The sequence below is a fragment of the Bufo gargarizans genome, chromosome 2, assembly GCF_014858855.1.
Source record: "Bufo gargarizans isolate SCDJY-AF-19 chromosome 2, ASM1485885v1, whole genome shotgun sequence".
In the NCBI taxonomy this organism is placed as follows: Eukaryota; Metazoa; Chordata; class Amphibia; order Anura; family Bufonidae; genus Bufo; species Bufo gargarizans.
Genome location: NC_058081.1, coordinates 379,086,908 through 379,108,545, shown reverse-complemented (window position 1 = coordinate 379,108,545; position 21,638 = coordinate 379,086,908). Strand labels below are relative to the sequence as shown.

The following is a 21,638-nucleotide window of genomic DNA, read 5'->3' as shown; positions in this document are numbered from 1 at the left end:
TAGATCAGATCTGTACTGGGGGGTGGATAGACAGTCCTATAGCCACGAGATCCGCTGCCTATAGATCCACACAGTCCAGGCGGAGGATCCATAGGCTGCACCTGGATCTATAATTAGAGAGGCCCGCTGCCCGCTCCCCTCCCCCAGAGGCTCTACTATGGCTCTATGCTGCTCTAGCAGTCTGCAGTAAGGGCACAGAGGGGGCAGTACCCAGGTGGGGGCGTGTCCCGGCACAGTCTGCTAGCCATTCATTCATAACTTCTAGTAGAAAAAAATAGAGGAAACTGCAGAACATAGAGCCACAAGACTAGAGGCTCCGGGATTGGCATTACATGGGAATGCACTGAGCTATTAAACCAGGCAGGAGCGGGGGAAGGGTCCTCTTACATACAGGATTTATAAGTGGATCTGTTTGCAGTAGAGATCTAGATGCACCTATGGGATCTAGAGCCTGGGATCTGTAGTTAGACTGGATCTAAAAGGCAGGCTCCGGATCTACTACGGTAATAGAAGCCGGAGACCGACAGGCAAGCTCAGGATCTACTATGTTAATAGAAGCTGGTGATCTACAGACAGGCTCAAGATCTACTATGGCAATAGAAGCTGGTGATCTACAGGCATACTCGGGATCTACTATGGTAATAGAAGCTGGTGATCTACAGGCAAGCTCAGGATCTACTATGGTAATTGTAACGGACCGTTTCAGCAGACAAGGGGTTAAAATCCATTTAGGCGATATGCCCCTTTCTCAGAGACAGGCACAGCTACTGCAGAACACCAACCTCCTGAACTGGATACAAAATAGCACTCCAAACTGGAACCTCGCGAATAGCTGCTAGCAGACGAACAGGAAAAGCATACAATCGGCTTACACTCCTGGCAATCAGTCTCTAACAGCATACAGGGAATCCCCCCAATGATGAGACAAGGCTCCGTGTTGAGGGTCAGCAGTGGTCTGACTGTACTTCAAGTACAGCCTCTTTTTTTCACAAAAAACAAACATAGTACTGCCCCCAGGGTTTTGAAATACAACCAATCAGTATCTTACAACACACACAATGCAAGTACAGCAACCAATCGTTCCCGCCCCCAGAGGACTAGAAGGGAGACTGCGACACAGAACAGATACAACATATCCCCACAATGCATCATGGTTTCCTCCTCTCTGTCCCGGAGACAACCGGGGGCAATCCAATTATCTCTCAGGACAAAGGGAGATCGCCAATACACATGTGGAGACAACAGGACAGACATCACCATTTAAACACACAATGGGACAATAGAACCACACCCAGCATATTCCTCCCAAGCTGACAAGTTACACTTATTATAAATTGTTACAACTTTGTGAGGTTACATTGTCCGTACATATAACTTACATCAATTTAAACAGTATAACTTGGGGACAAACCTATCCAAAATTCACTTGAATAGGTTCAGGGGTTTAAAAGTTAGCAAAAGTATCTCAAAGGGCCGTAATCCTGGGGCAGGAGGCTGGCAAACAGCCCCCTCCAAAACACCGTGGCGAAGTTGGTTTTGTCACACATCTCCCTCCCAGGGAAGACTAACCAGATACCTGACCTCACGCCGGTCGGTACCTGAGTTAGTCTGGCAGCCCACCCACAACCCAATACTGGACCTGTTGAATTTAGTAGCCTGTCTCTGTCCAGTGAATCCACCAAGGTTATATTGGTAGCTGGTACTCCCGGTCTCTGAGTTGCTTTGTGGGCAGGCATAAGTGGTACTCTGCCCTGGTACCAGCGCTACCATGGAAGAAGCCTGGTTGGAGTCTGGTTGTTGGAGGGGGAGACCGACTGTCTCCCCTTTGGCTAAACAACCCTGTTGCTGGGGGACAGGACCGACTGTCCCTACCCCCTGTGCTGTAAGTGCAGAGACCACGGTCCCATCTGCACTGTTGTGGGGCTTACTGTCTCCCCCTGGTGCGTTAAGCTGCCGCTGGGGAGAGGGGGTAACGAGCTCCTCTCCCATACCTACTTCCAGCCGCTGGGGAGGGTGACCGACCGCCTCCGCTTCCAATACAGTGTCCTGCTGCTGGGGAAAGGAGACTGGGCTCTCTATTCCCTGCTGCACACTCTGCCGCTGGGGGACAGGACCGACTGTCTCTGCCCCCTGTAACTCCGCCTGCCGCTGGGGAATGGAGACTGGGCTCCCAATTCCCTGTACATCACACGGCCACTGGGGAATGGAGACTGGGCTCCCAATTCCCTGTAATTCACACGGCCAATAGGGAGAGGAGGTAACAAGCTCCTCTCCCATACATACTTCCAGCCTCTGGGGAGGGAGACCGACTGTTTCCACTCCCAATACAGTGTCCTGCTGCTGGGGAAAGGAGACTGGGCTCTCTGTTCCCTGTAGGACACTCTGCCGCTGGGGGACAGGACCGACTGTCTCTGCCCCCTGTAACTCAGCCTGCCGCTGGGGAATGGAGACTGGGCTCCCAATTCCCTGCAGGACCGGTGGAGAGACCTTGGTCCCATCTCTACCGGCCACCTGGGGTCCTTCCCAGTAACACTCTACAATATCTGCCCAGCGGAATGGGTCTGGATCTGGGTCTGTCACCTTACTGTCCTGCTGAGCCTTCCCAATGGAGTGGAAGAGATCTCGGTAGTCCTGCTCCAGTTCCCACTCCAGGGTTGCTAGGTGACCCAGGTCTTGCTCTACCTCATGGGGGTCATCCCACTCATGCCTAGCCTCCCTCTCATAGAAAATGTCCTGAAGTCCGGACTGTGCAGGGCTCCCGAAGTCAGGCTCTGCAAAGGACTCCCATAACAAGCCAGGACCATCAAACTCCTCTCCCTCTGGCTTGTCATGTTCGGCTGTCCAGGGTATATACTGTGTCATATACCACCAGAGCGCCTGGTAGGCATCCTCCAGCCATAGCTCCTGCCATACCCGGTGCTCTAGTTCCTTCACCTATTCCTCCAGGGGCTGCTCTCCCAGGAAGGGCATCCGCAGGGCCACTTACTTCTGCAACCGCTGCTCTTCACTGGGGAGACTCTCACCTCGCTGGTATTGTACATTATCCAGGGCCTGGTACCAGATGCCTTTCCTTAATGCATCCCGGCCATCCGGGTCCTCCTCCTCGTATAACACTGCTGGTTCCATCCTGGTGCTTTTAGAGTCGCTGTACTGGGACATGCGTTGCCCTTAAATTGTAGAATCCACAGAAATGGTGTCTCCTGTAGCTGTTCTTCTGGCTGTAGGAACGATCCCGTCGCTTGCCACCAATTGTAACGGACTGTTTCAGCAGACAAGGGGTTAAAATCCATTTAGGCGATATGCCCCTTTCTGAGAGACCGGCACAGCTACTGCAGAACACCAAACTCCCGAACTGGATACAAAATAGCAATCCAAACTGGAACCTACCAAATAGCTGCTAGCAGACGAACAGGAAAAGCATACAATCAGCTTACACTCCTGGCAATCAGTCTCTAACAGCATACAGGGAATCCCCCCAATAACGAGACAAGGCTCCGTGTTGAGGGTCAAGCAGTGGTCTGACGTGCTGGCACACCCAGCCTGGTTTTTATTACAGTTTTGCAAATACAGAACAGATACAACACATCCCCACAATGCATCATGGTTTCCTCCTCTCTGTCCCGGAGACAACCGATGAGCAATCCAATTATCTCTCAGGACAAAGGGAAATAGCCAATACACATGTGGAGACAACAGGATAGACATCACCATTTAAACACACAATGGGACAATAGAACCACACCCAGCACATTCCTCCCAAGCTGACAAGTTACACTTATTATAAATTGTTACAACTTTGGGAGGTTACATTGTCCATACATATAACTTACATCAATTTAAACAGTATAACTTGGGGACAAACCTATCCAGAATTCACTTGAATAGGTTCAGGGGTTTAAAAGTTAGTATGGGCCATAATCCTGGGGCAAGAAGCTGGTAAACAGGCCTCTCTAAAACCCAGTGGCGAGGTTGGTTTTGCCACAGTAATAGAAGCTGGTGATCTACAGGCAGGCTCAGGATCTACTATGTTAATAGAAGCTGTGATCTATAAGCAAGCTCAGGATCTATAATGGGAATATGTGTAATGAATAGTTAAGGATCTTTTCCTGGATAGGAGATCAAAGGAATTCCCAGTATCTATACTGGAGATCCATTAGACATTACAGATGTATGTGTTCTGTATCCAACATCTGCAGATACTGGAAATCCATTGGAGATCCAAAGACCCTGGAGATCTGTTGGAATGCTTGGACTCTACAGTGGGTTTTATACACACAGATCTATAAGGAGGGTGGGATCTATACTTACATCCATCTTCATGGAAGATCTACTTGTTTACAGTTTCTATGTTTTTTTTTGTAGACCTATGAAATTGTAGTAGGACAGGGATCTATAATGGTATCCAAGGACACTGGAGATCTGTTGGAATGTTCGGAATCTATCATGTGGATCGGTGGACACGAGATCTATAGGAAGGATTGGATCTACAATGGAATCCATCTACACAGGCAAGTTCAGCTTCTGCAAATGGTGGCTCTGTGGACAGGAGATCCATTAATAAAGGGGATCTGTTACTGGAGACGTTGTAGTCAGGATCTGTAAGCCACTAGCAAAATAGGCGAGCCCACCCCTATACACGGCACCCGCCCAAGGCGAGCCCACCCCTATACACGGCACCCGCCCAAGGCGAGCCCACCCCTATACACGGCACCCGCCCAAGGCGAGCCCACCCCTATACACGGCACCCGCCCAAGGCGAGCCCACCCCTATACACGGCACCCGCCCAAGGCGAGCCCACCCCTATACACGGCACCCGCCCAAGGCGAGCCCCCCCCCTATACACGGTACCCGCCCAAGGCGGGTCCACCCCTATATACGGCACCCGCCCAAGGCGAGCCCACCCCTATACACGGCATCCGCCCAAGGCACGTCCACCCCTATACACGGCACCCCTATATACTTTGTAGCTTGTATGTAAATTGGGCGTGTCCTCAAAATACCTCCACACACCACCATTAATGTCTAAACCACTGGCAACAAAAGTGAGGACATCCCTAAGTGACAACGGCTAAATTGTGCCCAAAGTGTCCATATTCTGTGTCAGCCATTATTGTCCAGCACGGCCTTACCGCTCTTGGGCATGGAGATCACTGGATCTTCACAGGTTCCACTGCGATCCTCTTCCATCCTCCATTATGACATCACGGAGATGGTGAATGGTAGAGACCTTGGTGTCTATAGACAGGACCAGGATCTATAGCAGGGATCTGTATATCCCGGGGGTCTATAGACAGGCCCAGGATCTATAGCAGGGATCTGTATATCCCGGGGGTCTATAGACAGGACCAGGATCTATAGCAGGGATCTGTATATCCCAGAGGTCTATAGACAGCCCCAGGATCTATAGCAGGGATCTGTATATCCCAGAGGTCTATAGACAGCCCCAGGATCTATAGCAGGGATCTGTATATCCCAGAGGTCTATAGACAGCCCCAGGATCTATAGCAGGGATCTGTATATCCCGGGGGTCTATAATCAGCCCCAGGATCTATAGCAGGGATCTGTATATCCCTGGGGTCTATAGACAGCCCCAGGATCTATAGCAGGGATCTGTATATCCCAGAGGTCTATAGACAGGACCAGGATCTATAGCAGGGATCTGTATATCCCAGAGGTCTATAGACAGGCCCAGGATCTATAGCAGGGATCTGTATATCCCAGAGGTCTATAGACAGCCCCAGGATCTATAGCAGGGATCTGTATATCCCGGGGGTCTATAGACAGGACCAGGATCTATAGCAGGGATCTGTATATCCCGGGGGTCTATAGACAGGACCAGGATCTATAGCAGGGATCTGTATATCCCGGGGGTCTATAGACAGGCCCAGGATCTATAGCAGGGATCTGTATATCCCAGAGGTCTATAGACAGGCCCAGGATCTATAGCAGGGATCTGTATATCCCAGAGGTCTATAGACAGGCCCAGGATCTATAGCAGGGATCTGTATATCCCAGAGGTCTATAGACAGGCCCAGGATCTATAGCAGGGATCTGTATATCCCGAGGGTCTATAGACAGCCCCAGGATCTATAGCAGGGATCTGTATATCCCGGGGGTCTATAGACAGCCCCAGGATCTATAGCAGGGATCTGTATATCCCGGGGGTCTATAGACAGGCCCAGGATCTATAGCAGGGATCTGTATATCCCAGAGGTCTATAGACAGGCCCAGGATCTATAGCAGGGATCTGTATATCCCGAGGGTCTATAGACAGCCCCAGGATCTATAGCAGGGATCTGTATATCCCGGGGGTCTATAGACAGCCCCAGGATCTATAGCAGGGATCTGTATATCCCGGGGGTCTATAGACAGCCCCAGGATCTATAGCAGGGATCTGTATATCCCGGGGGTCTATAGACAGCCCCAGGATCTATAGCAGGGATCTGTATATCCCGGGGGTCTATAATCAGCCCCAGGATCTATAGCAGGGATCTGTATATCCCGGGGTCTATAGACAGCCCCAGGATCTATAGCAGGGATCTGTATATCCCAGAGGTCTATAGACAGGACCAGGATCTATAGCAGGGATCTGTATATCCCAGAGGTCTATAGACAGGCCCAGGATCTATAGCAGGGATCTGTATATCCCGGGGGTCTATAGACAGCCCCAGGATCTATAGCAGGGATCTGTATATCCCGCGGGTCTATAGACAGCCCCAGGATCTATAGCAGGGATCTGTATATCCTGAGGGTCTATAGAAGGGCCCAGGATCTATAGCAGGGATCTGTATATCCCAGGGTCTATAGACAGGACCAGGATCTATAGCAGGGATCTGTATATCCCGGGGTCTATAGACAGCCCTAGGATCTATAGCAGGGATCTGTATATCCCAGGGTCTATAGACAGCCCCAGGATCTATAGCAGGGATCTGTATATCCCGGGGGTCTATAGACAGCCCCAGGATCTATAGCAGGGATCTGTATATCCCGGGGGTCTATAGACAGCCCCAGGATCTATAGCAGGGATCTGTATATCCCGGGGGTCTATAGACAGGCCCAGGTATATCCCTGGGATCTATAACAGGGATCTGTAAACAGTGCAGATTTATAGGAAAGCCCTGGATCTAAAGGGAAGGCATGGAATTGCTGATAGGGGATCGGTGCTGGACTGGAGATCTATAGACAGGTCTAGGATCTACAGTAGGGACACAGACACTGAAGATTTATGGGCATGCTAAAAATCTGTTATGGGGGCGGGGGGGGGGGGGGGGGGGGATCTGTAGACTGAGATCTTTAGGCAGGACCAAGATCTATAAGGCCCCTTTCACACGGGCGAGTATTCCGCGCGGGTACAATGCGTGAGGTGAACGCACTGAATGGCTGTGCACACGAGCGGTGATCTTCATCGCAGCATGCTCTGTATTGTGCGTTTTTCACGCAACGCAGGCTCCATAGAAGTAAATGAGGCTGCGTGAAAATCGCAAGCAATTGCGGATGCGGTGCGATTTTCACGCACGGTTGCTAGGAGACAATCGTGATGGGGACCCGATCATTATTATTTTCCCTTAAAACATGGTTATAAGGGGAAATAATAGCATCCTGAATACAGAATGCATAGTGCAATAGCGCTGGAGGGGTTAAAAAATAATAATAATAATAATAATTAAACTCCCCTTAATCCACTTGCTCGCGCAGCCGGCATCTCTTCTGTGCCGTGTACAGGAACAGGACCTGTGGTGGCGTCACTCTGGTCACATGGTCCGTCACATGATCTTTTACCGTGGTGATGGACCATGTGATGATTATTTAATTTTTTTAACCCCTCCAGCGCTATTGTACTATGTATTCAGAATGCTATTATTTCCCCTTAAAACCATGTTATAAGGGAAAATAATACAATCTACCGATCCCAAACATGCCGATTTTTCTCACGCACGTGCAAAACGCATTACAATGTTTTGCACTCGCGCTGAAAAATCACGCATGTTCCCGCAACGCACCTGCACCTTTTCCCGCAACGCCCGTGTGAAAGAGGCCTAACAAGAATCAGTTGAGGCTGGAGTAGTGTACAAGAGTGGGATCTTTAACAAGATCTGTAGGCAATGGAGATCTACTGTATGGCCAAGCTCCGCATTTATCATGGACATTTGAGATCTATAGGCAGGGTGACATAATTGGATCTGTAGATATGGGAGATCTATAGGCACTCATGGCGGAGAGTGGGATCTATAGGCAGAGTGGGCTCTGTAGTGGAATCCATAGACCGACACCATTGGTACACCCGGGATCTATCATGGCGATTTCTATACGTGTAATCATGTGGAGTTCTAGACACCAGATCTATAGCCAGGGTGGGATCTATAATGACATTATAGAAACTGCACCTTAAATTGGTCTTTAAAGGGGATTTGTAGACCTATGAAATTAGGTCTACAATGAAATTAGAAATTAGGTCTATAGACAGGGTGAGGTCTATGTGCGGCATCTACATCGGGATCTGTAGGCACCAGGGATCTATAGACAGGGTGAGGTCTATGTGCGGCATCTACATCGGGATCTGTAGACACCAGGGATCTATAGACAGGGTGAGGTCTATGTGCGGCATCTACATCGGGATCTGTAGACACCAGGGATCTATAGACAGGGTGAGGTCTATGTGCGGCATCTACATCGGGATCTGTAGACACCAGGGATCTATAGACAGGGTGAGGTCTATGTGCGGCATCTACATCGGGATCTGTAGGCACCAGGGATCTATAGACAGGGTGAGGTCTATGTGCGGCATCTACATCGGGATCTGTAGACACCAGGGATCTATAGACAGGGTGAGGTCTAGGTGCGGCATCTACATCGGGATCTGTAGGCACCAGGGATCTATAGACAGGGTGAGGTCTAGGTGCGGCATCTACATCGGGATCTGTAGACACCAGGGATCTATAGACAGGGTGAGGTCTATGTGCGGCATCTACATCGGGATCTGTAGGCACCAGGGATCTATAGACAGGGTGAGGTCTATGTGCGGCATCTACATCGGGATCTGTAGACACCAGGGATCTATAGACAGGGTGAGGTCTATGTGCGGCATCTACATCGGGATCTGTAGACACCAGGGATCTATAGACAGGGTGAGGTCTATGTGCGGCATCTACATCGGGATCTGTAGGCACCAGGGATCTATAGACAGGGTGAGGTCTATGTGCGGCATCTACATCGGGATCCACAGGCAGGGTGGGATCTGTGTCTGGGACCTATAGACGACATGACGTCTCATCAAGGATCCGGTGTCCTTGGGCCGCTCCACACATCTCCATCCTGTGAGATCTGCAGATTCCGGGCGTGTCCCCTGTAGATATAATATATGCGCCCCGCCGCCAGCACCGAGCTAATCACAGAATTGATCAGCGTGTGCCGGACGTGAGGGGAATCCATCATACGAAGCAGGGGTTAATGACGCAATGCTCTGCTGCAGACAACATGTCCACACATACTGGCGCATAAGCAGACACGTCGTGCAGAGCATCGCAGCACCAACCCCTCACTCTGCAGAGCATTCAACACATCATAACCGGCTCCAGGTTGTTGTAGCAGAGCTGAATTTAATTTCTGAAGATAATATGTACAGCGGGAGAACTCCTCCAGTACAGAGACCGGCAGTCCCATGTAACAGAGGCCAGCAGTCCCATGTAACACCACAGATAACAGAGTACAGGTAATGTAGCTGATGTCACCGGCAGTCCCATGTAACACCACAGATAACCAAGTACAGATAAATGTAGTAGATGTCACCGAAAGTCCCATGTAACACCACAGATAATGTAGCTTATGTCACCGGCAGTCCCATGTAACACCACAGATAACGGAGTACAGGTAATGTAGCTGATGTCACCGGCAGTCCCATGTATCACCACAGATAACCGAGTACAGGTAATGTAGTAGATGTCACCAGCAGTCCCATGTAACACCACAGATAACAGAGTACAGGTAGCTGATGTCACCGGCTGTCCCATGTAACACCACAGATAACGGAGTACAGGTAATGTAGCTGATTTCACCGGCAGTCCCATGTATCACCACAGATAACCGAGTACAGATAATGTAGTAGATGTCACCGGCAGTCCCATGTATCACCACAGATAACCGAGTACAGATAATGTAGTAGATGTCACCGGCAGTCCCATGTAACAGGTGACATCACCAGAGCCGTGACGACTTCAGCCTGCTACACAGGACGATGCACTAGCTGGGGTAGCACCCCGATCCTCTCTCCTCCTCGGCCTCCTCCTTCTCCCCCTTGTCGCCCCCTTTCACCACCTCCTTGGCCTCTCTGATCGCTGCCCGCAGGTGTCTGGCTGGGTGGGCCCTGACCTCGGAGACGAGTCGTGCCAGGCGGGGCCCCCGGGTGCCTCCCAGAAGGAGGTCACATCCAGGCAGGAAGGGGTTAGGACAGGACCCCCTCAGGAACAAGCGGGACAGCTCCTCCAGGAGCCCAAGAAAGCACAAGGCTGCATTGTGGCCCTGACTCAAGTAGCCCCGCGGCAGCCTCTGACAGGCCTGCAGGATAGTCACCCACACCACATAGGGCCCCGGGGCCCCATCCTCCTGCAGGATGTTCTCCAGGACAGCGTTACAGCCTCTGAGGGTCCGGGAGAGGGCAGGGTGCAGGAACCTCCTCATGTTCAGCTCCACACCAGGGAAGCCCACCCTCCACTGCCCACCAGGACCCCAGGGGAAGAGGTGGAAGACCTTAGGTAGTCCATCCTCCACTCCCCAGTCATCCAGGTACTGGGCCCCTGGGGGCCAACCCTGGACCTCGACCACAGGGACAAGGTCAAAGCGAATGAACAGAGTGGGGGTGGAAAGGAGGACGGAGAGGCCGTTACCCCAGGGCTCGGCCCGCTCCAAGGACAGGGGCAGAGGAGACTCCCAGAGGCTGGTCACCACCGACAGGAGGGCCCCACTGAACCACAGGGCCACCTCATGGGGGGAGATATGTGAGGCGGAGGGGGCCAGCGCCCAGGTGGAGGAGGGCAGGAGACAGCAGCATGGCCTGGATTGTTCAAGGAGGCTGGTGGATGGGAGGCGGATAACGGGCACCAGGAGGGTGTAAGAAACGGAGGGACAGACAAAGGGCGAGGGGGACCCCAAATCTGTGGGAGAGACGTCCAGGGATCCGGAGCACAGGCCGCCCGCCAGGAGGAGGAACGTGCTGGGGGACGGCAGGGGATGGACCTCCGCTGCAAGAGAAAGAGGAGGAGAAGTAATAACCCCATCATGTGAGCAGCTACAGAAGGCCCCCCCCATTAAAGCTAGGGTGGAGCGGGGGTCAGTGTGTGGTCCAGGGGGGCCGCCATCATGGCTACACAGTGAGAGCGGTCCCACTCTGGAGGGTTACCGGGGTCTCTGAGGTCCACCACTGCATCTGACCCTGGCGCCTCCCACCATCCCCATGTAATGATGAGAGTTATACCTAATCCCTCATCCAGGGGAATTCTCCCATCACCTCGTCCAGTAGCCATGGCTCCGCCCCCACTGCCTCCTCGGGGGAGGTCTTTGCCTGGTACCCACCTATGAGGGAGAAGATGAGGTCCTTGGCCTGGACACAGCTCTGGACGACCTCCTTCCCCTGCAGACCGACGCTGCCCCGCCGCTCCAGCTCCTCCAGCAGTTTATTCAGCTCCTCAATGCGGCACCCGGAGCCGAAGTCCAGGTCAGTCAGAGGCCGGGCAGGAGACGCCATCCTGAGGAAAAGAGCAATGCTCTGCATGTCTACATGTCTACAGGTGTAATCATCTGCAGGATATAGCACTATGCATCTGTCAGGAGGTAGAGAGGACAGAGCAATGTTCTGCAGATCGCTAGAGAGGTCAGAGGTGTAATAATCTGCAGGATATATCACTATGTATCTGTCAGGGGGTAGAGAGGACTGAGCGATGCTCTGCATGTCTACAGGTGTAATCATCTGCAGGATATAGCACTATGCATGTGTCAGGAGGTAGAGAGGACAGAGCAATGCTCTGCATGACTACAGGTGTAATCATCTGCAGGATACAGCACTATGCATCTGTCAGGAGGTAGAGAGGACAGAGCAATGTTCTGCAGATCGCTAGAGAGGTCAGAGGTGTAATAATCTGCAGGATATATCACTATGTATCTGTCAGGGGGTAGAGAGGACTGAGCGATGCTCTGCATGTCTACAGGTGTAATCATCTGCAGGATATAGCACTATGCATGTGTCAGGAGGTAGAGAGGACAGAGCAATGCTCTGCATGACTACAGGTGTAATCATCTGCAGGATACAGCACTATGCATCTGTCAGGAGGTAGAGAGGACAGAGCAATGTTCTGCAGATCGCTAGAGAGGTCAGAGGTGTAATAATCTGCAGGATATATCACTATGTATCTGTCAGGGGGTAGAGAGGACTGAGCGATGCTCTGCATGTCTACAAGTGTAATCATCTGCAGGATACAGCACTATGCATGTGTCAGGAGGTAAAGAGGACAGAGCAATGCTCTGCATGTCTACAGGTGTAATCATCTGCAGGATACAGCACTATGCATGTGTCAGGAGGTAAAGAGGACAGAGCAATGCTCTGCATGTCTACAGGTGTAATCATCTGCAGGATACAGCACTATGCATGTGTCAGGAGGTAAAGAGGACAGAGCAATGCTCTGCATGTCTACAGGTGTAATCATCTGCAGGATACAGCACTATGCATCTGTCAGGAGGTAGAGAGGACAGAGCGATGTTCTGCATGTCTACAGGTGTAATCATCTGCAGGATACAGCACTATGTAACTGTCAGAAGGTAGAGAGGACAGAGCAATGTTCTGCAGATATCTGGAGAGGTCAGGGGTGTAATAATCTGCAGGATATATCACTATCTGTCAGGGGGTAGAGAGGACAGTGCAATGTTCTGCAGATCTCTAGAGAGATCAGAGGTGTAATAATCTGCAGGATATATCACTATGTACCTGTCAGGCGGTAGAGAGGACAGAGCAATGTTCTGCAGATCTACAGGTGTAATCATCTGCAGGATACAGCACTATGTATGAGGGTGAGAGGACAGAGCAATGTTCTGCAGATCTCTGGAGAGGTCAGGGGTGTAATAATCTGCAGAATATATCACTATGTATCGGTCAGAAGGTAGAGAGGACAGCGCGATGTTCTGCAGATCTCTGGGGGGGTCAGAGGTGTAATCTGCAGGCTATATCACTATGTACCTGTCAGGAGGTAGAGGGACAGAGCGATGTTCTGCAGATCTCTGGAGGGGTCAGAGGTGTAATAATCTGCAGCATATATCACTATGTACCTGTCAGGAGGTAGAGAGGATGGAGCGATGTTCTGCAGATCTCTGGAGGGGTCAGAGGTGTGATAATCTGCAGGGTATATCACTATGTACCTGTCAGGAGGTAGAGAGGATGGAGCGATGTTCTGCAGATCTCTGGGGTGGTCAGAGGTGTAATCTGCAGGCTATATCACTATGTACCTGTCAGGAGGTAGAGAGGATGGAGCGATGTTCTGCAGATCTCTGGGGTGGTCAGAGGTGTAATCTGCAGGCTATATCACTATGTACCTGTCAGGAGGTAGAGAGGATGGAGCAATGTTCTGCAGATCTCTGGAGGGGTCAGAGGTGTAATCTGCAGGCTATATCACTATGTACCTGTCAGGAGGTAGAGGGACAGAGCAATGTTCTGCAGATCTCTGGAGGGGTCGGAGGTGTAATAATCTGCAGCATATATCACTATGTACCTGTCAGGAGGTAGAGAGGATGGAGCGATGTTCTGCAGATCTCTGGAGGGGTCAGAGGTGTGATGATCTGCAGGGTATCACCGCTGGATGTCGTTACAATGTGTCCTTCTCACCTTTGCCCTTTCTCCAGGCTTCACATCCTCTTCTTCAGATTGCAGGAAAAGAGGCCGCCCCCAACCAGCAGAGCTTACACTCTACTGCACCCCGCGCCCCTACCTGATATCAGGGCAGTCACTTCCTGGGTGTCACACCCTCGCCTGTCTGAGCCGCCCCGCCCACACACCTGTGCACAGCTGAGTGCCTCAGCCCCGCCCATACACCTGTGCACACCTGAGTGCCTCAGCCCCGCCCCCTGCAACCACTGCTCCTGTGTGAGGGAATAATCTCATCATCTGACAGGATGCGGGGGCCCCAATACCTCATCGCCCCCTCATAACGTACACAACAGTGACTGCAGCTCCGGATGTGACTGGAGCATAGGGCATGGGGGAACAGCAGATCTATGGCTGCAGCTCTGGATGTGACTGGAGCATAGGGCATGGGGGAACAGCAGATCTATGGCTGCAGCTCTGGATGTGACTGGAGCATAGGGCATGGGGGAACAGCAGAACTGTGAGTGCAGCTCTGGATGTTACTGGATTAAAGGGCATGGGGGAACAGCAGAACTATGGCTGCAGCTCCGGATGTGACTGGAGCATAGGGCATGGGGGAACAGCAGGACTATGGCTGCAGCTCTGGATGTGACTGGAGCATAGGGCATGGGGAAACAGCAGAACTATGACTTCAGCTCTGGATGTGACTGGAGCATAGGGCATGGGGGGAACAGCAGATCTATGGCTGCAGCTCTGGATGTGACTGGAGCATAGGGCATGGGGGAACAGCAGATCTATGGCTGCAGCTCTGGATGTGACTGGAGCATATGTCATGGGGGAACAGCAGAACTATGGCTGCAGCTCTGGATGTGACTGGAGCATGAGGCATTTGGGAACAGCAGAACTATGGCTGCAGCTCCAGATGTGACTGGAGCATAGGGCATATGGGAACAGCAGAACTATGGCTGCAGCTCGGGATGTGACTGGAGCATAGGGCATGGGGGAACAGCAGAACTATGGCTGCAGCTCTGGATGTGACTGGAGCATAGAGCATGGGGGAACAGCAGAACTATGACTGCAGCTCTGGATGTGACTGTAGTAAAGGGCATGGGGGGACAGCAGAACTATGGCTGCAGCTCCGGATGTGACTGGAGCATGGGGGAACAGCAGATCTATGGCTGCAGCTCCGGATGTGACTGGAGAATAGGGCATGGGGGAACAGCAGAACTATGGCTGCTCTGGATGTGACTGGAGAATAGGGCATGAGGGAACAGTGGAACAATGGCTGCAGCTCTGGATGTGACTGGAGAATAGGGCATGAGGGAACAGCGGAACAATGGCTGCAGCTCTGGATTTGACTAGAGCATAGGACATGGGGGAAAAGCAAAACAATGGCTGCAGCCCTGGATGTGACTGGAGCAGAGGGCATGGGGGAATAGCAGAACTATGGCTGCAGCTCTGGATGTGACTGTAGTAAAGGGCATGGGGGGACAGCAGAACTATGGCTGCAGCTCCGGATGTGACTGGAGCATGGGGGAACAGCAGATCTATGGCTGCAGCTCCGGATGTGACTGGAGAATAGGGCATGGGGGAACAGCAGAACTATGGCTGCTCTGGATGTGACTGGAGAATAGGGCATGAGGGAACAGTGGAACAATGGCTGCAGCTCTGGATGTGACTGGAGAATAGGGCATGAGGGAACAGCGGAACAATGGCTGCAGCTCTGGATGTGACTGGAGCAGAGGGCATGGGGGAATAGCAGAACTATGGCTGCAGCTCTGGGTGTGACTGGAGCAAAGGGCATGGGGGAACAGCAGAACAATGGTTGCAGCTCTGGATGTGACTGGAGAATAGGGCATAGGGGAACAGCAGAACAATAACTCCAGATCTGGATGTGACTGGAGAATAGGGCATGAGGGAACAGTAGAACTATGGCTGCAGCTCCGGATGTGACCGAAGAATAGGGCATGGGGGAACAGCAGAACTATGGCTGCAGCTCTGGATGTGACTGGAGAACAGGGCATATTGGAACACCAGAACTATGGTTGCAGCTCCAGATGTGACTGAAGCATAGGGCATGGGGGAACAGCAGAACTATGGCTGATCCGGATGTGACTGGAGAATAGGGCATGAGGGAACAGTGGAACAATGTCTGCAGCTCTGGATGTGACTGGAGCATAGGACATGGGGAACAGCAAATGATGGCTGCAGCCCTGGATGTGACTGGAGTAGAGGGCATGGGGGAATAGCAGAACTATGGCTGCAGCTTTGGGTGTGACTGGAGCAAAGGGCATGGGAGAACAGCAGAACAATGGTTGCAGCTCTGGATGTGACTGGAGAATAGGGCATGGGAGAACACCAGAACAATAACTGCAGCTCTGGATGTGACGGGAGCATACTTCATGGGGAACAGCAGAACAATGGCTGCAGCTCTGGATGTGACGGGAGCATACTGCATGGGGAACGGCAGAACAATGGCTGCAGCTCTGGATGTGACTGGAACACACTGCGTGGGGAACAGCAGAACAATGGCCGCAGCTCCGGATGTGACTGAAGAATAGGGCATAGGAAACAGCAGAACTATGGCTGCAGTTCTGGATGTGACTGGAGAATAGGGCATGGGGGAACAACAGAACAATGGATGTAGCTCCGGATGTGACTGGAGCATAGGGCATGGGAGAACAGCAGAACTATGGCTGAAGCTCTGGATGTGACGTGAATAGGGCATGGGGGAACACCAGAACTATGGCTGCAGCTCCGGATGTGACTAAAGAATAGGGCATAGGAAACAGCAGAGCTATGGCTGCAGCTCTGGATGTGACTGGAGAATAGGGCATGGGGGAACAGCAGAACAATGGCTGTAGCTCTGGATGTAACTGGAGCATAGGGCATGGGGAACAGCAGAACTATGGCTGAAGCTCTGGATGTGACGTGAATAGTGCATGGGGGAACACCAGAACTATGGCTGCAGCCCTGGATGTGACTGGAGAATAGGGCATGAGAAACAGCAGAACTATGGCTGCAGCTCTGGATGTGACTGGAGCATACGGCATGGGGAACAGCAGAACTATGGCTGCAGCTCTGGATGTGACTGGAGCATACGGCATAGGGAACAGCAGAACTATGGCTGCAGCTCTGGATGTGACTGGAGCATACGGCATGGGGAACAGCAGAACAATGGGTTAATCCTGGTACTGGACCGATCCTGGTAATAGACTGATCCTGGAAATGGGCTGATCCTGGTAGTGGACTGACATGATCCTGGTAATAGACTGATCCTGGAAATGGACTGATCCTGGTAATAGACTGATGCTGGTAGTGGACTGATACTGGTAGTGGACTGACCTGATCCTGGTAATAGACTGATCCTGAAAATGGACTGATCCTGGTAATAGACTGATGCTGGTAGTGGACTGACCTGATCCTGGTAATAGACTGATCCTGGAAATGGGCTGATAGTGGTAGTGGACTGGACTGATCCTGGAAATGGACTGATCCTGGTAATAGACTGATGCTGGTAATGGACTGATACTGGTAGTGGACTCACCTGATCCTGGTAATAGACTGATCCTGGAAATGGACTGATACTGGTAGTGGACTGGACTGATCCTGGAAATGGACTGATCCTGGTAATAGACCGATGCTGGTAGTGGACTGATACTGGTAGTGGACTCACCTGATCCTGGTAATAGACTGATCCTGGAAATGGGCTGATCCTGGTAGTGGACTGACCTGATTTTGGTGATGGACTGATCCTGGTAGTGGACTGATCCTGGTATTGGGCTGATTCTGGTAGTAGACTGACCTGATTTTGGTGATGGACTGATTCTGGGAATGAACTGATCCTTGCAATGGACTGATCCTGGTAATAGGCTGATCCTGGTACTGGACTGACCTGATTTTGGTGATGGACTGATCATTGTAATGGACTGATCCTGGTAATGGGCTGATCCTGATAGTGGATTGATCCTGGGAGTGGACTGACCTGATTGTGGTGATGGACTGATCTTGGTAATGGGCTGATCCTGGTAGTGGACTGGCTTGATCTTGGTGATGGATTGACCTTGGTAATGGGCTGATCTTGGTGATGGACTGATCTTGTTAATGGACTGATCCTCGCAATGGGCTGATGCTGGTAGTGGACTGATACTGTTAGTGGACTCACCTGATCCTGGTAATAGACTGATCCTGGAAATGGGCTGATAGTGGTAGTGGACTGACCTGATCCTAGTTATGGACTGATCCTGGTAATAGACTGATCCTGGTGGTGGACTGACCTAATTTTGTTAATGGACTGATCCTTGCAATGGACTTATCCTGGTAGTGGACTGATCCTGGGAATGGACTGATCCTGGGAATGAACTGGCTTGATCTTGGTGATGGACTGATCCTGGTAATGGACTGATCCTGGTAATAGACTAATGCTGGTAGTGGACTGATCCTGATTTTGGTGATTGACTAATCCTTTCTAATGGACTGATCCTGGTAGTGGACTGATCCTGGGAATGGACTGATCCTGGGAATGGACTGGCTTGATCTTGGTGATGGACTGATCCTGGTAGTGGACTGATCCTGATTTTGGTGATGGACTGATCCTGGTAATGGACTGATCATGGTAGGTGGACTGATCCTGTAGTGGATTGACCTGATTTTGGTGATTGACTTATCCTGATAATGGACTGATCCTGGTATTGGGCTGATAGTGGTAGTGGACTGACCTGATCCTAGTTATGGACTGATCCTGGTAATAGACTGATCCTGGTAGTGGACTGACCTGATTTTGGTAATGGACTGATCCTGGTAGTGGACTGATCCTGGTAGTGGACTGATTCTGGTAGTAGACTGACCTGATTTTGGTGATGGACTGATTCTGGGAATGAACTGATCCTCGCAATGGACTGATCCTGGTAATGGGCTGATCCTGGTAGTGGACTGATCCTGGGAATGGACTGGCTTGATCTTGTTGATGGACTGATCTTGGTAATAGGCTGATCCTGGTACTGGACTGACCTGATTTTGGTGATGGACTGATCATTGTAATGGACTGATCCTGGTAATGGGCTGATCCTGATAGTGGACTGATCCTTGGCGTGGACTGACCTGATTGTGGTGATGGACTGATCTTGGTAATGGGCTGATCCTGGTAGTGGACTGGCTTGATCTTGGTAATAGATTGAACTTGGTAATGGGCTGATCTTGGTGATGGACTGATCTTGTTAATGGACTGATCCTGGTAATGGACTGATCCTGGTAATGGACTGATCCTGGGAGAGGACTGATCCTGGGAGAGGACTGATCCTGGGAATGGACTGGCTTGATCTTGGTGATGGACTGATCCTCGTAATGGACTGATCCTGGTAATGGTCCGATCCTGGTAGTGGATTGACCTGATTTTGGTGATGGACTGATCCTGGGAATGGACTGATCCTGGTAGTAGACTGTTCCTGGTAATAGACTGATCCTGGTAATGGGCCGATAGTGGTAGTGGACTGACCTGATCCTGGTAATAGACTGATCCTGGTAATGGACTGAGCTGATTTTTGTGATGGACTGATCCTGGTAGTGGACTGATCCTGGTAGTGGACTGACCTGATTTTGGTAACGGACTTATCCTGATAATGGACTGATCCTGTGTCACGGACGGTGTACAGGAAACAAGGCAAAGCAACATGCATATATGACTCACTGGATCCAAAAACTAAGGAACAAAGGGGAGACCCCTGCAGAAGACCTGGCACTTTCCCTGGCTGCTCAGCCTATGCAAAGATCCGAATGGTGGAGGTTTGCATATCCACGTACTTTGACTATATAACCCCTGAGCACCCTACAATAGTGAGGGGACACGACCACCGGCTCCCTACACAAGATACGGAGGGAGTCAGGGTCACCTGGGATCCAGCAAACAGAAAATAACAGATAAATGTTCAACACTTAGCTTTTGTACCAGACAGGAGAACAAGACCAGCATGCACACACACTCCAGGAAGAAGTATAAGCCGCCCAGAAAAGCATTCTGGGGAGGAATTTAAAGGGAAGAAATTAGTCCAACACATGACAGCTGAGAGAGGCTAACGAGATGAGCAACTGAACACCACAACAAAGGAAGTCAAGGAGGAGGTTCTGAAAGGCCTCTGTCAGAGCTTCTCAGCTGTCTGGTTGTGACATCCTGGTAATGGACTGATCCTGGTAGTGGACTGATCCTGGTAATGGACTAATGCTGATAGTGGACTGGCTTGATCTTGGTGATAGACTGATCCTCATAATAGACTGATCCTGGTAATGGGCTGATCCTGGTGGTGGACTGACCTGATTTTGGTGATGGACTGATCCTTGCAATGGACTTATCCTGGTAGTGGACTGATCCTGGTAGTGGACTGATCCTGGTAGTGGACTGATCCTGGGAATGGACTGATCCTGGGAATGGACTGGCTTGATCTTGGTGATGGACTGATCCTGGTAATAGACTAATGCTGGTAGTGGACTGATCCTGATTTTGGTGATTGACTAATCCTTTCTAATGGACTGATCCTGGTAGTGGACTGATCCTGGGAATGGACTGATCCTGGGAATGGACTGGCTTGATCTTGGTGATGGACTGATCCTGGTAGTGGACTGATCCTGATTTTGGTGATGGACTGATCCTGGTAATGGACTGATCATGGTAGGTGGACTGATCCTGTAGTGGATTGACCTGATTTTGGTGATTGACTTATCCTGATAATGGACTGATCCTGGTATTGGGCTGATAGTGGTAGTGGACTGACCTGATCCTAGTTATGGACTGATCCTGGTAATAGACTGATCCTGGTAGTGGACTGACCTGATTTTGGTAATGGACTGATCCTGGTAGTGGACTGATCCTGGTAGTGGACTGATTCTGGTAGTAGACTGACCTGATTTTGGTGATGGACTGATTCTGGGAATGAACTGATCCTCGCAATGGACTGATCCTGGTAATGGGCTGATCCTGGTAGTGGACTGACCTGATTCTGGTCATGGACTGATCCTGATTGTGGACTGATCCTGATTTTAGTGATGGACTGCTCCTAATAATGGACTGATTCCGGTAGTGGACTGATCCTGGTAGTGGACTTTTTCTGGTAGTGGACTGATCCTGGTAGTGGCCTGACCTGATCTTGGTGATGTACTGATCCTCGTAATGGACTGATCCTGTTAATAGGGAGATCCTGGTAGTGGACTGATCTTGGTAGTGGATTGATCCTGGTAGTGGACTGACCTGACTTTGGTGATGGACTGATCCTGGGAATGGACTGGCTTGATCCTGGTGATGGACTGATCCTGGGAATGGACTAATGTTGGTAGTGGAGTGACCTGATTTTAGTGATGGACTGATCCTGGTAATAGACTGATCCTTGTAGTGGACTGACATGATTTTGGTGATGGACTGATCCTGGTAGTGGACTGACCTGATTTTGGTGATGGACTGATCCTGATAATGGACTGATCTTGGTAATGGACTGATGCTGGTAGTGGACTGACCTGATTTTTGTTATGGCCTGATCCTGGGAATGGACTGATCCTGGTAGTGTACTGATCCTGATAATGGGCTGATCCTGTAGTTGACTGACCTGATTTTGGTGATGTACTGATCCTGTTAGTGGCCTGACCCGATTTTTGTGATGGACTGATCTTGGTAGTGGACTGGCTTTATCCTGCTGATGGACTGATCCTGATAATGGATTGACCTGTTCTTAGTGATAGACTTTCCTAATTGTGGTGCTGGCGTCCCTTTCCCAATGCTGCCCCGCTCATCCCTCCATTATACTGGCGGTTTGGT

At 50.9% G+C, this 21,638-nt stretch overlaps 2 protein-coding genes across 3 annotated transcripts in view; both read right to left on the bottom strand.

Moving 5' to 3' along the window:
• LOC122925917 (sodium/potassium-transporting ATPase subunit beta-2-like) overlaps positions 1-5,187 on the bottom strand; it is a 21,399-nt gene extending 16,212 nt beyond the window's left edge. The window contains exon 1 of the mRNA XM_044277260.1: positions 5,130-5,187. Coding sequence (XP_044133195.1) covers positions 5,130-5,187 — 58 coding nt within the window. The remainder of the gene's footprint in view (positions 1-5,129) is intronic.
• Positions 5,188-9,589: 4,402 nt separating this feature from the next.
• On the bottom strand, positions 9,590-13,997 carry TMEM102 (transmembrane protein 102). 2 transcript variants are annotated; one of them, XM_044277626.1, is made up of 3 exons: positions 13,749-13,991; positions 11,566-11,738; positions 9,590-11,234 (listed from the first exon to the last, which is right to left on the bottom strand). In XM_044277626.1, exons 2-3 carry the CDS (start codon positions 11,735-11,737, stop codon positions 10,237-10,239), a joined length of 1,170 nt encoding a protein of 389 aa, XP_044133561.1. In that variant the 5' UTR covers position 11,738; positions 13,749-13,991; the 3' UTR covers positions 9,590-10,236. The 2 variants fall into 2 exon arrangements, with proteins under 2 accessions (XP_044133561.1, XP_044133562.1); XM_044277627.1 differs by having other exon boundaries at positions 9,592-11,234; positions 13,862-13,997.
• Positions 13,998-21,638: the final 7,641 nt, after the last annotated feature.